The following is a 17,207-nucleotide window of genomic DNA, read 5'->3' as shown; positions in this document are numbered from 1 at the left end:
TCTAACAAGTCATGGCAGGCAAAAAAAAAAGGAAAGGATGTGCCGCGACAGTTGTTTTTCTACAGTTTATCACAGCAATAATTTAATGCATCCCCTGACAGTTGAGAGTGTCAATTATTGACAAATTGTAATACTTTGTGGACATCCTCAAATACTTTTTGCCACAAAGTAAAATGGCCTAAATCAAGCCACGGCTCCCTTTCTATTTCCATTCACAGCTCACTGTCGGTATCCTTCAAGCGGCAGACCTTTTGTCCATGGATTCGGGCGGGACGTCAGACCCGTACGTTCGAGTCCTGCTTTTTCCTGACAAGAAGAAGAAGTTTGACACCAAAGTCCATAAGAAAACACTCAACCCAGTTTTCAATGAGACTTTCGTCTTCAAGGTACTGTAGGCTTGTAAATTACCAAGTAGATGAGAGACCCAATGTCAATTAAGAATGGGCTATGCTGGGTTTCTTATGCTGCTTAATAAGGTCTGCAGGGACTTGATTGAAATATGTGACTATTTGCGCATTTGCTGCAGATGCAGAGCCAATCTGACATTACATTACTGCAGTTAATCTTGTGAGAGGAACATCAATTCATTTTCCCCGTTCAATGTTTAGTGATGCGCTTGGAGTATTGCAGCTCGGTCTTTCACAGGAACTAAAGGGTGAACAAAGAAATTGATAGAATAATTGCACATACCCAAAAGCATTTCCTTTATTTCTTATTGTGGTCCATTATGGTGTAAGCTGGAGTTTTACTCACCCTCTTGTCAGAAATGTCAATGTGTTGTGTCCCATGTCTGTAAACAGAAGACTCAGCTATAGAAGCAGTGTTCTGGTTTGCCTGCGTCCCTGCGTCCTAGACGCATCATTTTTGCTGGGGACGCATTGTGTCAAATCAACGTGCTTCCCCGGGACGGAACTTTTTTGACACCAAATTGTCATTATTACCCGATTACTTTCTTTTTTTTAACAAAGATTTATCGCACTCCAAAATTTTCGTCAGGCAGATTCGCCATTGTTGTTTTGGTCTCGCGCCAATCTCGGCAAACGAGATCTCGTTGCTTCGTGATCTCGTCATGGTTGTGGCACTTGTCGAGTGAAAGAGAAGTATGCCTCCGTAAAAACAGTTGGTATTCAGTGCAAATCAACAAAACATTGGTAAGTTCTTCAGTGTCGGTAATAAGTCGAAACATAATACAGAAAGTGGTAACAACGGCAATAATTCCGGCACGAAAAAACGGCGGAGAAATTCTTCAGAAGACCGCGAAGGCAAGGAAAACACGTGTTTTGAAGCGAACGATTAAGATAAACAAAAGAATACTCCTAGCAAGAAAAGGACTTTTCTGCCAAAATGGACTCAATTATATTCCTGGTTACGCTATGAGGAGGATGATAATGGAGGCTACATGTTCTGTGATGCGTGCACCCAGCGTGACAAAAAAACTGGATTGCATAAATCATTTCGCAATACGAACTTTCAGAAAAGCACATTGGATCGGCACAACGACAATGAAAACCACAAATTAGCTATGGAAATTCTGTTTCTGCAATTGGACCTTGAGAAGGCATTACAACTGTGGCGGGACAGCAAACCACAAAGAATATATGAACTGAAAAATCTGAAGTGATTAAAACTGCACGAATATAAAGACTAATATTTCAGCAATATTATTTTGTACAATGTACAATATTTTTGTGAACTGAAAAATCTGAAGTGACAACTGCTTTGTATTACCAATTAAGTGTGATGATTATAACTGAATGAATATGTAGATTCATATATTTATTTATATATTTGTCGCAGATATACAATTTCAACCTCGATAACACTCAATTTTGGGGAGCCATAGATCTCTGTTGGGACCCATTGATTTTTGAGCATGCGAGTCCCCGGGACCCATCACTTTTCACAGGTGAAATGAACACTGTAGAAGCCAAGATATATGGCTGGGCAGGCTGTAAATGAGTAAATTAGGTCAAGCACTCATACAAAAGTGGAGGAATTGATCTATTGATTTGTAGCTGCCTCGCTGTCACAGGGCTAGTGTTTTGATATAAGTTTTGGGGTTCCAGTTTAGAGTTGGCATGCTCTCGAATAGATTTCTGCGGGTATTCTGGGTTCCTCGCATTTTCAAAAATTGATTACATTGTCCAATTCCTAGAATAAAACAAAATGGCTTATCAAAAGGCTACTTTTGCGATTGGGTAAGAGGCAAAACAATGTTTCCTGATTCCAGATGTTTGTTGATCCTGCTAGGTGCCTTATGAAGAACTCGGCGGCAAAACTTTGGTGATGTCCGTTTTCGATTATGACCGGTTCTCCAAGCACGACATCATTGGTGAAGTAAAGCTGCCCATGAACACCATCGACCTTGGGCGCCCCATAGAGGAGTGGCGGGACCTTGAGAGTGCTGATCAAGAGGAGGTGGACACTTAAACCTAAATCTTGTCATTGGATTTCAAAGTTTGACATCAAATTATGAAAAAATTCACAGCCAGGTTATTCAGAATGAAAACAGAGCTTTGAGGTCAATGGCACTTAATATGTTTACGCTAACAACTGTCTAGAATGACCTTGAACTGGGCTGACCTTGAATAACTTCAGTTTAATTTGCGGCTGAGCTAAAACCATTCAACCAAGTGACCAGCTACTTGTTTTAAATTTCCGTGCAGTGCGTGTGTTTAAGTATTGTCACGAAGCGGAGCCCAAAAAATGACCCATTCGCATAGACGTACTCACAATCTATTGGGTGAAGGATGAGGAGGGTGTGCACACTCGATCCGGGGATCGATGGTCACGGAGTTGATTAGAAATCCAAACAAAAGAAAAGTTGTCAAAAACAAACAAACGGATCAGACCAAAAACAAAATAGGATCAAATACGGGCAGATTCACAGAACTCGGCATTTAACAGCTTTTAACAGAAGTCTCAAAGAAGTCTCACGGAGTTTAACCAGGTTTAAGAAACGTTCCAGCCACGCACAGTACAAAGGAGCGCGCTTAAGTACTCCAAGAGCAATCAGTCCAATGCGTCTCAGCCGGTGACAAGGGGCGGGGCCAGCTGGGCGCCATGGCAACTGTGCAGGACATGACAAGTATCTACCAAAACATTGTTTTTCAACTAGTGTGCCTTGAAACTTTGTCTCATGTGTCACATAAAATGACAAATTTATCATTGCAAAATAGCATGCCATCTTTTAGTGTCTTCCGGTGATCTGTCAAAAAATTGTAACAATTATTCATGTCAGCAGAGGACAGTAGATCTTTTTTGTAATTAAATATGTGAATATAGATATAAATAAATATTTTTATAACGATATATAATAATTATCTGCTCATGAGGGGAAATTTATTCAAAAGCTTTTTAGGTTTGATGGGGCTCTTAAAGACTGCACTGCAAAAAACAAGAAATCAAAAAAGTAAAAAATACTGCACATAATTAAACCATTATTATTTATGTTATTATTATTTATACACCATTTTTATGTATTTATTATTATTGATTATTCTACTTAAAAAAAAGATAATATTGTTCCACTGGCAGATTATTCTTGCACATTTTAAATATTATCTTTGTAATTTTCCTAGGGAAAAAATATTTAAACTTGAAAAACAAGTAAAAATGTTGCAAAATATAAAATATCAGGAAAGGTCTTAAAAATCAATAACCTGTATTAACTCCTAAGTCACAAACACCACAAATGAACACTTAATACTGTCAATTTAGCCAAGATAATATTTAATATTAAACAAAAAAACAAAAACACACAAACGAAAAATAAAAACCAGGAAAAAAATGCCTGAATAATTTGAGGGATTTTTGACGGAGGGCCTGCTTAGAATTTTATCTGGAAAGTGTGTGCGCCTTGGCTCAAACAATGTTGCGAAACACTCTCCACCCCAAAAAATATAAGTGAAGAGATAATTACAAGAGGGGGAAAGTACTTTTACAACATGCATCATGAGACAGTTCTCAAATACTGTTACCAACTGAGACATTATACTAAAATCACAATTTAGCATACCTTAATTTCTATAAACAGTGTTTTGCAAATGTCCCCCTCTTACAATCCGGTGACACTTAAGGGGTTACTCACAGAAAATCTTCTAAAAAATAAGCAACAGACTTGAATTTCTTCTTAAAATACTCAACTATTTATTTAGGTTAGTATGTTTTTTTTTTTTTTTATTGCTTTTTGCTTGATCTCATCACCGATGTTCCCTCTAATTTTCCACGGGTCTGAGCGTTCACACAAAGTCGGTGAGCAATGCTTGAAACTACAGTGAGCAACCACAATCCCAAGTGTGGCAAGATAATTAATGATCAAACATGTCCGAAACTTGACATTTTGCCGAGATTCCGGCAATGCTAATTTTTTTTTCTCTTTTGAATGAATTGACTCATGTACTATTGCAAAGGTTGTAGGGCTTCTTACAATTCTTTCACAAGATATCCATTTCTTTTTATTTCCTGATATATTTTGTCGCATAATATTAACATTTTTGGGGGCTTATTTAGTCGGTTGTAAGATACAGAACTGTACTTAATCACATTTTTTAGTGGAAGTACAATGTTGGCAACAAGATTTACTTTTTATTTACACGGCTCTGCCCGATATCTATTTATCGAAATGAGAATTGGAAATTATTTGAATGCAACACAAACTTTTTATTCTTTTTTCTGTGTTTTTTTTTCTACTCTTTTTTTAATTCCTTTAAAAAAAATCTCATTGTGTTTATTTTTTTCCGAGCTGTTACTTTTACCTTTTTGTTCTCTATTTACTTTTTTCCTACATTTCTTTCTTTTTTTTCCTGGCTTTTTTCTAAATTGTTCCTTCTTTTTTTCTCAGCTTTTCACTACTTTTTCATTTTGGTGTTTTTTTTTTTTCTTTTTTGTTCTATTCCCCCCTTCCTTTAAGTCATTTTGTGCATAATTTTACTTAATATTTGGTCATGTTGGGATTAAAGAAGCAAAAACAACCTGAAGAGCCGTTTAGGACCCGAAAAAAACGGTTCCTTTTAGTGAGCCGAGCCAAAGAAGCCGGTTCTCAACTAACTTTACTCAACTTCGTTCCACTTTGACTCGACTTCAAAATACCGCATTTAGGACACAACGTCAGGGGAACCCGTGTATTTTTACCTTCATGCACTGTAACTATGACTTAATTCGCTTCTTAATTAGTAATTTTGAGCCTTGATTTTTGTGCGCTGGCTAGATTTTCTTGTGCGCCGAGAATGTGCGAGCAGTGCGCAATTGCGCACGCGCGCAACTTAGAGGGAACACTGGTCATCACCATACTATATGGAAGATTTCAAAAATATTAGTTGAACCGTCAAGGGAGAAGTAACACAGCTGCTGAAAGCAATGACAACATTTCCGTTATTTCTTCAATATTCTCAATTAGAGACCATCTTACCTGACAAGTGGGACCTCTGTACTTTTTTAGCCTGAGAAACTCGGAGACATCTGCATCTCCTTGCGTTACGTCCCCACTGCTGGCAAGCTCACCGTCTGCATCCTTGAGGCCAAGAACCTGAAAAAAATGGATGCTTGCGGATTATCAGGTAAAAAGAGATTATATCAGAAACAAAATATAACACTTACCCATTACCATGCTTTAGCTTCAATGTGTATTTAGGTACCGTATTTTCCGCACTATAAGGCGCACCTAAAAGCCTTTATTTTTTTTCAAAAGCTGACCATGCGCCTTATAATACAGTGCCCCTAATATGTGGATCAACATTCGCAAAGTCTTGCAACTAAAGCAAGCAGCCGCCGACTAGATTGTCCCCCGAAGGCGAAGTCGTCCGCGGTGTATGCTGAGATTTATATACCGGCGTTTCATTTCCTAACCAATGTGTCAATCATCATTTGAATCAGTCGCAATTGGCTAAAGTTATTCGGAGGTAAAGGGGGCGGATACTTTTTATCATTTACAGGCTCGCATAGGCTAAAGGAGGGAAACAAAGCCTGCAATTGGCCGAAAAAGATGAATGTGAATCACACGTTGGGTTGCACTACGACATAGAGAACATTTTTTACTATTCTGTATTTGTAAATATTTTACTCTCCTGGATTTACTACACTCACGGTTGTAAGAAGACCATGGTTACGTATCATTATTGAACGTGATGGCTGCAAGAGAACTTAGGTGAGTGTATTTTTAAACTAAATTCAATTCAAAGTGTCTATTGTCATATGCACAGTAAAGAACCCCGTTTCCCTGCGGAATAAAATTCTTACTTTGCTGTCCACACAGTTGCCAGCAAAAAGTAAAATGGAAACTAAGAAATGTTTGTTTGGTGACATCGTACGGACACCGCATCCGCACGTGTCTACGACACGTATTTGCTTCTTTGCAAGCTTTCAGAATGTTAAGGGGGTAATACGTTTGACTGAACTATCTGACTGTTTTGTCGACGTTCCCATTGTAGCGCCTTATAATCCGGTGTGCCTTATGTATGGAAAATATACGACCATAAACTATTTTTTGGGGGTGCGCCCTATAACCCGGTGCGCCTTATAGTGCGGAAAATACGGTATGAGCTAATGTATTTCTGTCACATTTATTTGTCTTATTGTCAAACATTTCAAACATCCCATTTTAGATTACATTTGAAAGAAGGTCCTACTCTTTTAAGTGTGATTTTCAAAAAAATTGTTTGAAATGGTTACAGATGAAGTCAAGTCAAATCAAGTCATTTTTATTTGTATAGCCCTTAATCACAAAGAGTCTCAAAGGGCTTCACAGGTTATTACACAGACTATTTTTTCAGACTATTATCACACCATCCCCTGATCTGGAACCAACATGAGGGCAAGGAAAAACTCGAAACCTCAACATGAGGAAAATGAAGAAACTTTGAGAAGGTATCTAGACAACTGTTCTCCAAAGTAGGATGCCTCCCTAAGGACTGCTGAGATACCCGCGGACCTGTGGGAAAAGAGCTTACTAGTGCTGGGTCATCAGGATTTTCTAGTAAAATCATTTTTTTAGTGATTGAATAAGTCTATTCTACTTCAGCAATGAACCTCGTAATGACATAGTAACAATATAGTAATAACATGTCGAAATGTTGTTTTAGAAATGCATATACAACTGATAGACAGATAGACAGATAGATAGATAGATAGATAGATAGATAGATAGATAGATAGATAGATAGATAGATAGATAGATAGATAGATAGATAGATAGATAGATAGATAGATAGATAGATAGATAGATAGATAGATAGATAGATAGATAGATAGATAGATAGATAGATGGATGGATAGAAAGATAGATAGATAGATAGATAGATAGATAGATAGATAGATAGATAGATAGATAGATAGATACTTTATTCATCCCCACAGGGAAATTCACACTTATGTGTTATATGGAGTATCTAGATAGTGCTACACAGAATGTACACTGCAATAAAAATACGGTAATATGCAATGTGGGGTGTGTGGTTTAAGGTGGGCCTTTACTCCGCCAGGTGGTGTTAAAGAGCCTCATGGCATGAGGAAAAGAAGATCTCCTCAGTCTGTCCGTGGTACAAGACTGTGACAGCAGTCTGTCGCTGAAGCTTCTCTTTTGTCTGGAGTTAATGCTGTGTAGTGGATGTGATGAATTGTCCATGATTGACCGCAGCTTTTCCAGTGCCCGTCTCTCAGCTACTGTTGTCAGGCTGTCCAGCTCTGTGCCCAAAATAGAGCTCGCTTTCCTCACCATTTTATTGAGACGAGAGGCAACTGTGTGCTAATTTGGGAAACTCAAAAAGTTTTAAAAAGGTTGGAAAATCCTAATCTAGACAGAATTTTCAGTTTCATTGGATTTCATTTTTTTGCACTTCCCCTTTAAAACTTAGGGTCAAGAATTGCAATTTTAGATGAGGGTCACATGTTCCTAGTCCAAGAATAGGAAACAAGCAAAGGAAGCATCACTCTTGGTCAAATGACCACTACTTCTGTGATTATCTGAAACAAGTGGACACTGAGGACGCCTTATTTATAATACCATCTTTCATAGATCCTTATGTGAAGATCCAGTTGCTGCAGGGTGGTAAGCGCCTGAAAAAGAAGAAAACAACGGTGAAGAAGAATACTCTCAACCCATACTATAATGAATCATTCAGCTTTGAAATACCTCTGGAGCAGATGCAGGTACAGTCAAAGTCAAACTTGATGCTTTTGTAACATATCCACTGAACAATTCGATGAGCTTGACTTGCTAGTGATTAGCGCAGTACTGACTTATAACATTTACTTATTAAAAAAGTCAAAGTTTAAGATGGCAAGGCAGTTTTTCTAAAAAGATGATTGTAAAAATCCTACTTTACTCAGATTTATTACACTTTAAAGCGGAGGTTAACACAGAGGCTTCTCTGACAGTATCATGTTACACAAGCCCCTACTACAGGGGTCGGGAACCTTTTTGACTCAAAGAGCCATAAAAGCAAAAAATATTAATTTTATTTTGGGAAAGAGCCACACCATATATTATGAGACAAATTTACTAAATTGCTAAACCGGCGCCCCAGACAAAAGCTTAGTCTTTAGCACATTTATTTTTAATGATTTGATAAAAATTATGAAAAGAGAATAGTGCCAGAGCCCCTGTCCCAAATTCAACAAACAGACCACTTTAAACTTGTCTCTTTCTTGCAATTACTCAAGATCGGATAAACTCCTTTTGACCCTTTTTTTCATACATATTGGTTTCAAAACCAGATGCAAGCAGTTATTTTGTAAAAACGTCACAACATTCTGAGAATAGGGAGCCTTATGTGCTTACCTTTGGCGAGAGATGGGAGGGAATGCTTGTACTTTTTGCATAGCTCCACCGATCCCTCCCACTCACCCAATCAAATGACTAAGTTCTCTTCCGGTGTTTTGGCGTATTTACAGTTCTGTGGATTCATCATAAAGTATCTGAACACTGAACACAGATTATATAGTGAACTTTTAAATAAAGGATTCTTTAGCGTTGTACAGCCAAAACGAGTTTTTTTTCCCCCTTTTTTTGTGTGACACCTTGACTGTAAATTATAGTGAAAACGTGCCCTATATATACTGCGAAGTGTTACTTTCAAGTTTAACTTTGGTTTGGCTTTACGTGTACCTGAATAGGATAGATTACTCCGGTTATGAACAAGAAGGAGAACTTTTGCATGCAATCAAATTGGTCTCTGAGCCACAGATACTCATAGAAAGAGCCATATATGGCTCGCGAGCCATAGGTTCCCGACCCCTGCCCTACTAGTTCTAAAGCATTTATGAATGTGGAATATACATTAATAACCACTGTTCAACTGTTGGTGGCAGCCCTTTTGAGATATGTTTTAGAGCAGGGATGTCAAACACAATTGCACAAGGGGCCAAAATTCAAAACACACTTAAGGTCGCGGGCCAACCAGGATAAACATTTATTGAACACACAAACTGAGTGTTTTTAGAACATAAAAATGAATAAAAACAGACAAGAATATTAAATCTAAACCTTAAATCACTTAAACAGTATTTATTATTTTGTTGTAAATAAAAATATCTTGTTAAATTATACAACTCAGAACTGAACTTAAACAACTTAACATTACAATAACATTCAAATTCCTTTGCTCCTATGTCAATGCATATATTAAAAAAAACTTAAATATGCCTAAAGATTTTGCTCTCCTTAATATATCTCCTGTCAAAAGTAGAAATATGAAAATGCTACACAAATTATTTTGTAAAAACGTCACAACATTCTGAAAACAGGGAGCCTGATGTGCTTACCTTTGGCGCAGACGGAGTAGGGCGAGAGATGGGAGGGATTGTTTGCACTTTTTGCATAGCCCATCCCTTCCACTCATCCAATCAAATAACTTTAAGTTCTCTTCCGGTGTTTTGGTGTATTTACAATTTGTTCCGTGGATTCATCAAAAAGTGTCTGAACACTGAACACAGATTATATAGTGAGCTTTTATATAAAGGATTCTTTAGCGTTGTACAGCCAAAACGAGTTTTTTTTTTGTGTGACACCTTGACTGTAAATTGTAGTTAAACGTGCCCTATATCTTCTGAAAAGTACTGCATATTGATTCTATATTTATATTTACTGGTGGGCAGATGTATCCATTTTTTTTTTAAGATTATTGATACGAGGCAAGTACTTGGGTCCGATCAATACTATTGTGTTTATAGGGCAATGGGTACAAATGATGTAATTCCTAGGTATAACTCGGCCGAGGTTCAAACCAGCAACCTTCTAGTCCCAGTTGGTTGTTTTGATCATTTTATCCAATTCAATCTTTTATTTAGTACTAAAAAAGTATTTCCGATTCAAAATTGCAACAAGAAGATTGAGTTGCCTCTGTTCAGCCTCTGCGGATGCAAATAAGTGTTGCAGGATTTCCTGAAAAACTAAATTTAGATAGATTTAGATGGACCGTTATGAGAACGGCACGGGTGTCTGGTTTGCTGTTCTAATGTTGCAATACAATTATAACAATTGCAGAAAATCCTGGTCGCTGTCACGGTGTTTGACTACGACAAGATCGGAAAAAATGATGCCATCGGGAAGATCTTCGTGGGCAGCAAGGCCACCGGGCTGGGTCTCAAACACTGGTCCGACATGCTTGCCAACCCGCGCCGCCCAATCGCCCAATGGCACGCGTTGCAACCAGAGGAGGACATCGATGGCCAGCTGGCTTCCTTGGCGGCAAAGAAGTAACCGGCAGAATCCCAAAACACACGAGCCCGTCCTTCAATTACTGAAACTTTGCATGACTGAACCCGACATGAAACCGAATGCTTCAGTTTGGGTTTTCAAGCTATCCCATCAGTGTCGGCTGCTTACCCAACATGAGATTGCAGTGATTCATCTAGACAGAAGTCTTAAAGTTTGCCTTAGTTTGTAGAGCATGCTTCGCCCACTAGACAAAGAACTTTGCACACCTCACGTTTCCCGAAGAAAATTGGCTCTATGAAGGCTTAATAAAAGACATACCGTAAATTCCGGACTATAAGGCGCACCTGATTATAAGCTGGAGCCACCGCATTTCGGGAGGAAAACCGACTTAGTAAATACACAAGCTGCATTTCGGGAGGAAAACCGACTTAGTACATACATAAGCCGCACTGGTACACCATTCTGATGACGGGGGACTTTATATACATTTATTGACACATGTTTTTTATCAACCGTCTACTCTCTACTATTGGTCATTTCATGATATTCTACAAAACCAACAGACCGTGATGCTTGGTCCCAATCAAGGAACTGAGTAAAGATCCTAGTCCAAGATCCAAGAAACTATCAGTGCTATTGCATCATTCCTGGTGATACTGCTGTACCGGGCTGATCCTAGGAGTGAACAGAGCAAGCTACTTATCATTTGATGCAGACCTGCAGAGTCACGGTACCCATTGAAAGTAATCCAAGGAAAAAAAGTGTATATTTCCAAAGGTAAGGCTGGGAAAAATATATATCCACTATTGTCTCCTGCGTTCACAAACACTCACCTTTACCCGTCCCCAGTTCCCATCAGCCCGCGTTTGCTCCGCTCCTTCTTTCTTATTCGCTCGTGAAAATCAGCATAAGTGTCTCAAATAAATACAAATAAATACATTACAAAAATATACAGTTGCAAATACATATTATATATGGTTACACATATTTACAAAGAAAGACGGTACACCGAGAGAGTTTTCATAGCTTTAATAATAATAATATAACTTTCATCCCAAACTGTGCCTTTGAAAGGTACCAACACGCTAATATTAACACGCACGCAACATATCAAACGTATCTGTTAAAAAAGCATACTGTAATTGTTAAGTTCGCGGCATTCCGTCCTCATCTTCCTCTCTGTAACTGTCGCTATAAAAGGTCTCTTCGCCATCTGAAAGATTCGTCATAGAGACATTTTTTGCATAATCTAAGGAGTTCAAGTCTTCCTCGTCATGAGCGGCCGTTAGAAAAATTACATAAATTGGCCGCTTCACCGGATAAGCCGCAGGGCTGAACATTTGGGAAAAAAGTATTGGCTTATAGTCCGGAATTTACGGTAGTCCTCCTTTACGATGGGGTATTAAAAGTCACCCAAGGTGGCTTGTTAGTCTATGCATCTGGATGCAACGGGGGATAATCCAATGTTTTTGAGATGCGCTTCCAGGATTGAGTGAATATCAGTGACATGTAGACTAGGACACTGAAATTGTGCCAATCGAAACGACCGCATGGATGTAAAAACCCGACTCACCTTAAATCGAGCATAATTATAAATGTGCAATATTAGTGTTTTCGATTGGGCTTGATTTGGGTTTTAGTTAGCATAAGAAATGAAGGGACTGGATTTGGCAAGTCGAGTATGTCACAAAATAATTTGTCATTATAGAATAGTGATCTTGAAAAGAGTAAAAAACTGGTTTCTGTGATTTCCATTCTTTTTTTTTAATATTGGGAAAACATAAGTAAGGAAACATACACTGTTAATGCGTACATCAAATGTATATAGTCCAGTCAAATCAAGTCATGCTTATTTGTGTAGCCCTTAATCACGAGAAGTCCCAAAGGGCTGTACAGACTAGACTATTACTACACCATCCCCTGATCCAAAACCTACATGAAGGCAAGGGAAAACAAAAAGCATCAACAAACAATACACAGACATCATCAACATGAAACAAAGGTCATTCAGAAGCAATTGAATATTAGTGTTTTAAGCCTAGATTTAAATAGTTCCACTGAGGTTGAAGCTAAAGTGGAATCCGAGAGACGGCTCTCGAACCTGAGGATTTCTTCTTGTCTCTTGGGAACACCTATAGACCAGCATTTTCTGAGCAAAAGCTGTGGGCAGAAACATAGGGTGAATACATCTCGTGTTTTGTGGGCCAAATTCTCATTCCCTTGTCTCAGAAGTAGCATGGTGCAGCCTGGGCCTCTTCTCTCAGTCTCTTAGCCTCAGACTGAGAAAGGCGGCAGGTAAAAGCAGCAATGTCAAGGTAAATTTACTCCAGGAGAGCCTTTTCTCTTTATATTGTCAGTTACTCAACTAAATGGTGCAACACTGTGTTATTCAACTACATTTTGAATGCAGAAATGGATTTACAGTGTGCCCTGACAACTAACTACTCCTGCATCACGTTATCACATACAACCAACCCTTGATCCACCAGCAGCTTTGACATTCACTGAGGTTCGTTTTATTCAAATGATCCAAACCACTAGAACGCGCATGGAAAGTAACAAAGAGTATTTGTAATGTTTTAGTACAGGGGTGCCTTAGTTAATTTATTTGGTCAAACTTGTAACCAGGGTTGGGTAGGGTTACTTTAACTAGATTACTTTCAATTACTTTTGGATTACTCCAATACCAACTATGCTAATAAAAGACAAAAAAACCTAAATATGAATAAAACGATGACTCACAACACGTGGTAAGCTTTCTCTCCTGGCTTTGATCTCTTTGATCTCCGGCAAAACTAACATAAAATGCGACAGAAACAAAGTGAAGATAAATCCAAACAGCTTGCCAACAGCACGGCGGCGCAGTGGTTAGCGCGTGTGCGACACAGTTCTAAGGTCTTGGGAACCTCCTGCGTGGGTTCAAATCCAGCTCCAGACTTCCTGTGCGGAGTTTGTATGTTCTCCCCGTGCTTGCGTGGGTTTCCTCCGGGTACTCCGGTTTCCTCCCACATTCCAAAAACATGCATATCAGGTGAATTGGCCGGTCCAAAAATTGTCCCTATGTGTGAATGGCCGAGTGCGTTGTCGGTCCCCGTGTGCCCTGCGATTGGATGGCAACCAGTTCAGGGTGTCCCCTGCCCACTGCCGGAGATGGCTGGGATGGGCTCCCGTGACCCTAATGAGGATAAGCGGTACGGCTAATGAGATGAGCTTGCCAAGATCATTTTTGCCGTTCCATGTATTCCATTACTCCCCAAGCCTGCACAAAATTTAGTCATTTTATTCATAATTAGTTTATTTTGTCTTTTATTAGCATATTTGGTATTGGAGAAATCCAAAAGTAATTGAAAGTAATCAAATTAAAGTAACCCTACCCAACCCTGCTTGTAACAAAAAAAAAAACTTCTATCTCATAACATCTCTCAAAATTGAAGAAAAAAATGTCATTCCATCTTAGCAGTTTAAGAATAATAAAAGTAGCACTTTACAATAAAAATATGTTTTTAAATGTAAGACCCTGCAAAGAAATCCTTGCAGGCTAATCAGTATTTTGTTCAATAATGTATTTTCAGAGATATTAGATCAGCGATTCAATTAGTGGGAAAAATCCGTCTCTTTGAGCTGATCATTAAGCCACCAAAATTCAGGAAATGGTGGCCTATAAATCACCTAGCCCCACTCGCTAATTCCCTTCTTCATAATGTCCATTTTAAAATTAGCACTGTTGAAGAGCTCAGTATTAGTTCCACAGGCATATGGACCAATGTTTGAGATTAAGAGTTAAAATTAAATTGAAAGGGAGGGTTTCATGACTCTACGGACACTTATTCAACATATACTGTAAAATGAGGAATAAAACAAGAAATTACGTGGATTAAATTATTTTCTAACAGGGCAAGATATTTATTTATCAAATTATTAATTTATAAGCATTGCAGTTCAGTCATCCCAAATACCTGCGTTTCCGCATTTGGCCGCTAGGGGTCAGGTATGCCCTTTAGAAATGAATTGGTAAATTGGTTGGCAGGACTTAATTGATACAGCGCGATGAAACAAAAAATTACACTTTAGAAAGGTGTTTCCAGCAACAGGGGGAGATATTTTTTATCACTGTATTCATTTATGTTCAATGTAGTTTATTGATTCCAAATACATTTTCGCTCTGTCAAGTTCCCATTTTGGCCACCAGGGGACAGACATTCTGTTGAGAAATATATGGCAGGATGGCTGACTTAACTAGAATTAGTGATAAATTATAATAATAATAATTTCCTTTGTATTGTCATCCTTTGTAACAATGTACACAGAACGAAATGTCGATACACCTGACCCGTTGTAGCGAGCCGATGCAGCCGCAGCCAACAGAGGGCGCCGCCATTTTACCAATTAGGTATGAGTCGGCCGAGGCGCGAATCAGCGACCTCCCAGTCTCAAAGCGGGCACACTACCATCTAGGCTACTGAGCTGGGTTGGGTAGGGTTACTTTAACTGGATTACTTTCAATTACTTTTGGATTACTCCAATACCAAATATGCTAATAAAAGACAAAATAAACTAAATATGAATAAAATCATGACTCCAAACACGTGGTAAGCTTTCTCTCCTGGCTTTGATCTCTTTGATCTCCGGCAAAACTAACATAAAATGCGACAGAAACAAAATGAAAATAAATCCAAACAGCTTGCCAACATCATTTTTGCCCTTCCATGTATTCCGTTACTCCCCAAGCCTGCACAAAATGTAGTCATTTTATCCATATTTAGTTTCTTTTGTCTTTTTTTAGCATATTTGGTATTGGAGTAATCCAAAAGTAATTGAAAGTAATCCAGTTAAAGTAACCTTACCCAACCCTTATTATAAATTTACACCCAAAAATCGTGTTTTCTGCGTTGTCAGCATGTGTCCAACTCACATGTACATAATTAAAAGGTAAAAATACAACAGCATTGATGCTGGATGCATTAGTGCACAGGTGTCAATCAGGCGGCCCGCGGGCCAGATCGGGCCCGTTAAGGGATTTATTCTGGCCCGCGAGACGACACTCAGAGAAGCGCAAGAAAAAAACAAGCTGCAGGTTGAAATATGTCAACTTGATGTTGCCAAAGCCAGGTGCCTTTCACAAAGACACTGTACTTGTATTTATTTCTCTCTCTCTCTCTCTCTCTCTTTCTTTTCCACCCCTTTTTTCCCACTCTGTCTCTGTCTCTTTCACTCTCTGTGTCTCTTTTTCTCTTCCTTTGTTGCTCTTTGTCTCTTTCTCTCTCTTTGTCTTTTAACATCTTTTGCTCTAACTTCCTTTTCTCTCTTTTCTCTTTCTCTCTTCATACCCTTCGCGCTTTCTTTTCTCTCCTTCCGTCTTTCTTTCTTCCTCTCCCTTTCTTTTCCCCCTCTCTCACGACTTTTTATCTTTTGTATGTCACGCTCTCTCCATCTCTCTCTCCATCTCTCTCTCTCTTTTTTCTTTGTCCCGCCCTCTCTCCTTTTCCCTCCCTCTTTCTCTTATTTCTTTATCTCTCTTTTTTTTTCTCTTCAATATATTAGTCCGGCCCCTGACAGAATGTTTGTTCTATTGTGTGGCCCCCGAGTTAAAATGAGTTTGACACCCCTGCATTAGTGTATTCCCACTGTTTGCCAGCAACAAGATGGTATCACATTCTGAAGATAGAACAACCCTTTCAACGTATATTTCACTTTATTTAATAATAATAATAATAATAATAATTTCCTTTGTATTGTCATTCTTTGTAACAATGTACACAGAACGAAATGTCGATACACCTGACCCGTTGTAGCGAGCCGATGCAGCCGCAGCCAACAGAGGGCGCCGCCATTTTACCAATTAGGTATATGATTAGTTTTCTAGTTTTCTAAGTAGCTTCTTATATTATTTTGGTTTTGTTTGTTTTTTTCTTAAAGATCCAATCACTTGCAACTCAAATGACATGTTTAAATTAAGGTACTACTAAATTCTTAACTTCTTCTTTGTCTATACTTGTTACAATTGGTTTACTTTAATGTTTCCTATGCTTGGGGCAGTGGTCATAACACAATCATCCACAGTTATAGGATACATTGTTTTCAAGTTGCTTAACCTTGGAGTTTACATGAAAATATGTGACAATACCGATGCCAACCAGTAGGGAACAAACATTGCTGGATTAAATTACAATATAATAATAATAATAATAATAATAATTTCCTTGTATTGTCATTCTGTGTAACAATGTACACAGAACGAAATGTCGATTGCACCTGACCCGTTGTAGCGAGCCGATGCAGCCGCAGCCAACAGAGGGCGCCGCCGACCACTTTTTAAGTCTTAGGAATGACTTGGCCGGGGCGCGAACCACCGACCTCCCAGTCTCAAAGCGGGCGCCTTACCATCTAGGCTACGAATTCTGGATGAGAATATCCAGGAATTTTTTGAAGATTTTGTTTTCATGTGTTTGAGGAGGCTTCAAAGACACCTTGAGCTAACTCAGATGCTATGCAGCATTGGTTCCATGTCCCATTGCTTTTTTTTGTAGAACAAAAAGAGGCGCAAGGAAAAAGA

At 38.7% G+C, this 17,207-nt stretch overlaps 1 protein-coding gene across 3 annotated transcripts in view; it reads left to right on the top strand.

Annotated features, from left to right (window-relative positions):
* LOC148364774 (synaptotagmin-2-like) overlaps positions 1-13,985 on the top strand; it is a 45,018-nt gene extending 31,033 nt beyond the window's left edge. For all 3 annotated transcript variants that reach the window (XM_088338973.1, XM_088338974.1, XM_088338972.1), the window contains exons 5-9: positions 219-386; positions 2,251-2,418; positions 5,441-5,558; positions 8,012-8,145; positions 10,481-13,985. In XM_088338973.1, the coding sequence (XP_088195099.1) occupies positions 219-386; positions 2,251-2,418; positions 5,441-5,558; positions 8,012-8,145; positions 10,481-10,696 (804 nt within the window). In that variant the 3' untranslated portion in view covers positions 10,697-13,985. The remainder of the gene's footprint in view (positions 1-218; positions 387-2,250; positions 2,419-5,440; positions 5,559-8,011; positions 8,146-10,480) is intronic.
* The last annotated feature ends 3,222 nt before the right edge of the window (positions 13,986-17,207 follow it).

Source organism: Urocampus carinirostris, chromosome 6, assembly GCF_059441175.1.
Source record: "Urocampus carinirostris isolate Australia breed hairy pipefish chromosome 6, RoL_Ucar_1.0, whole genome shotgun sequence".
NCBI lineage: Eukaryota > Metazoa > Chordata > Actinopteri > Syngnathiformes > Syngnathidae > Urocampus > Urocampus carinirostris.
This window is presented reverse-complemented; position numbering and strand designations above follow the sequence as displayed.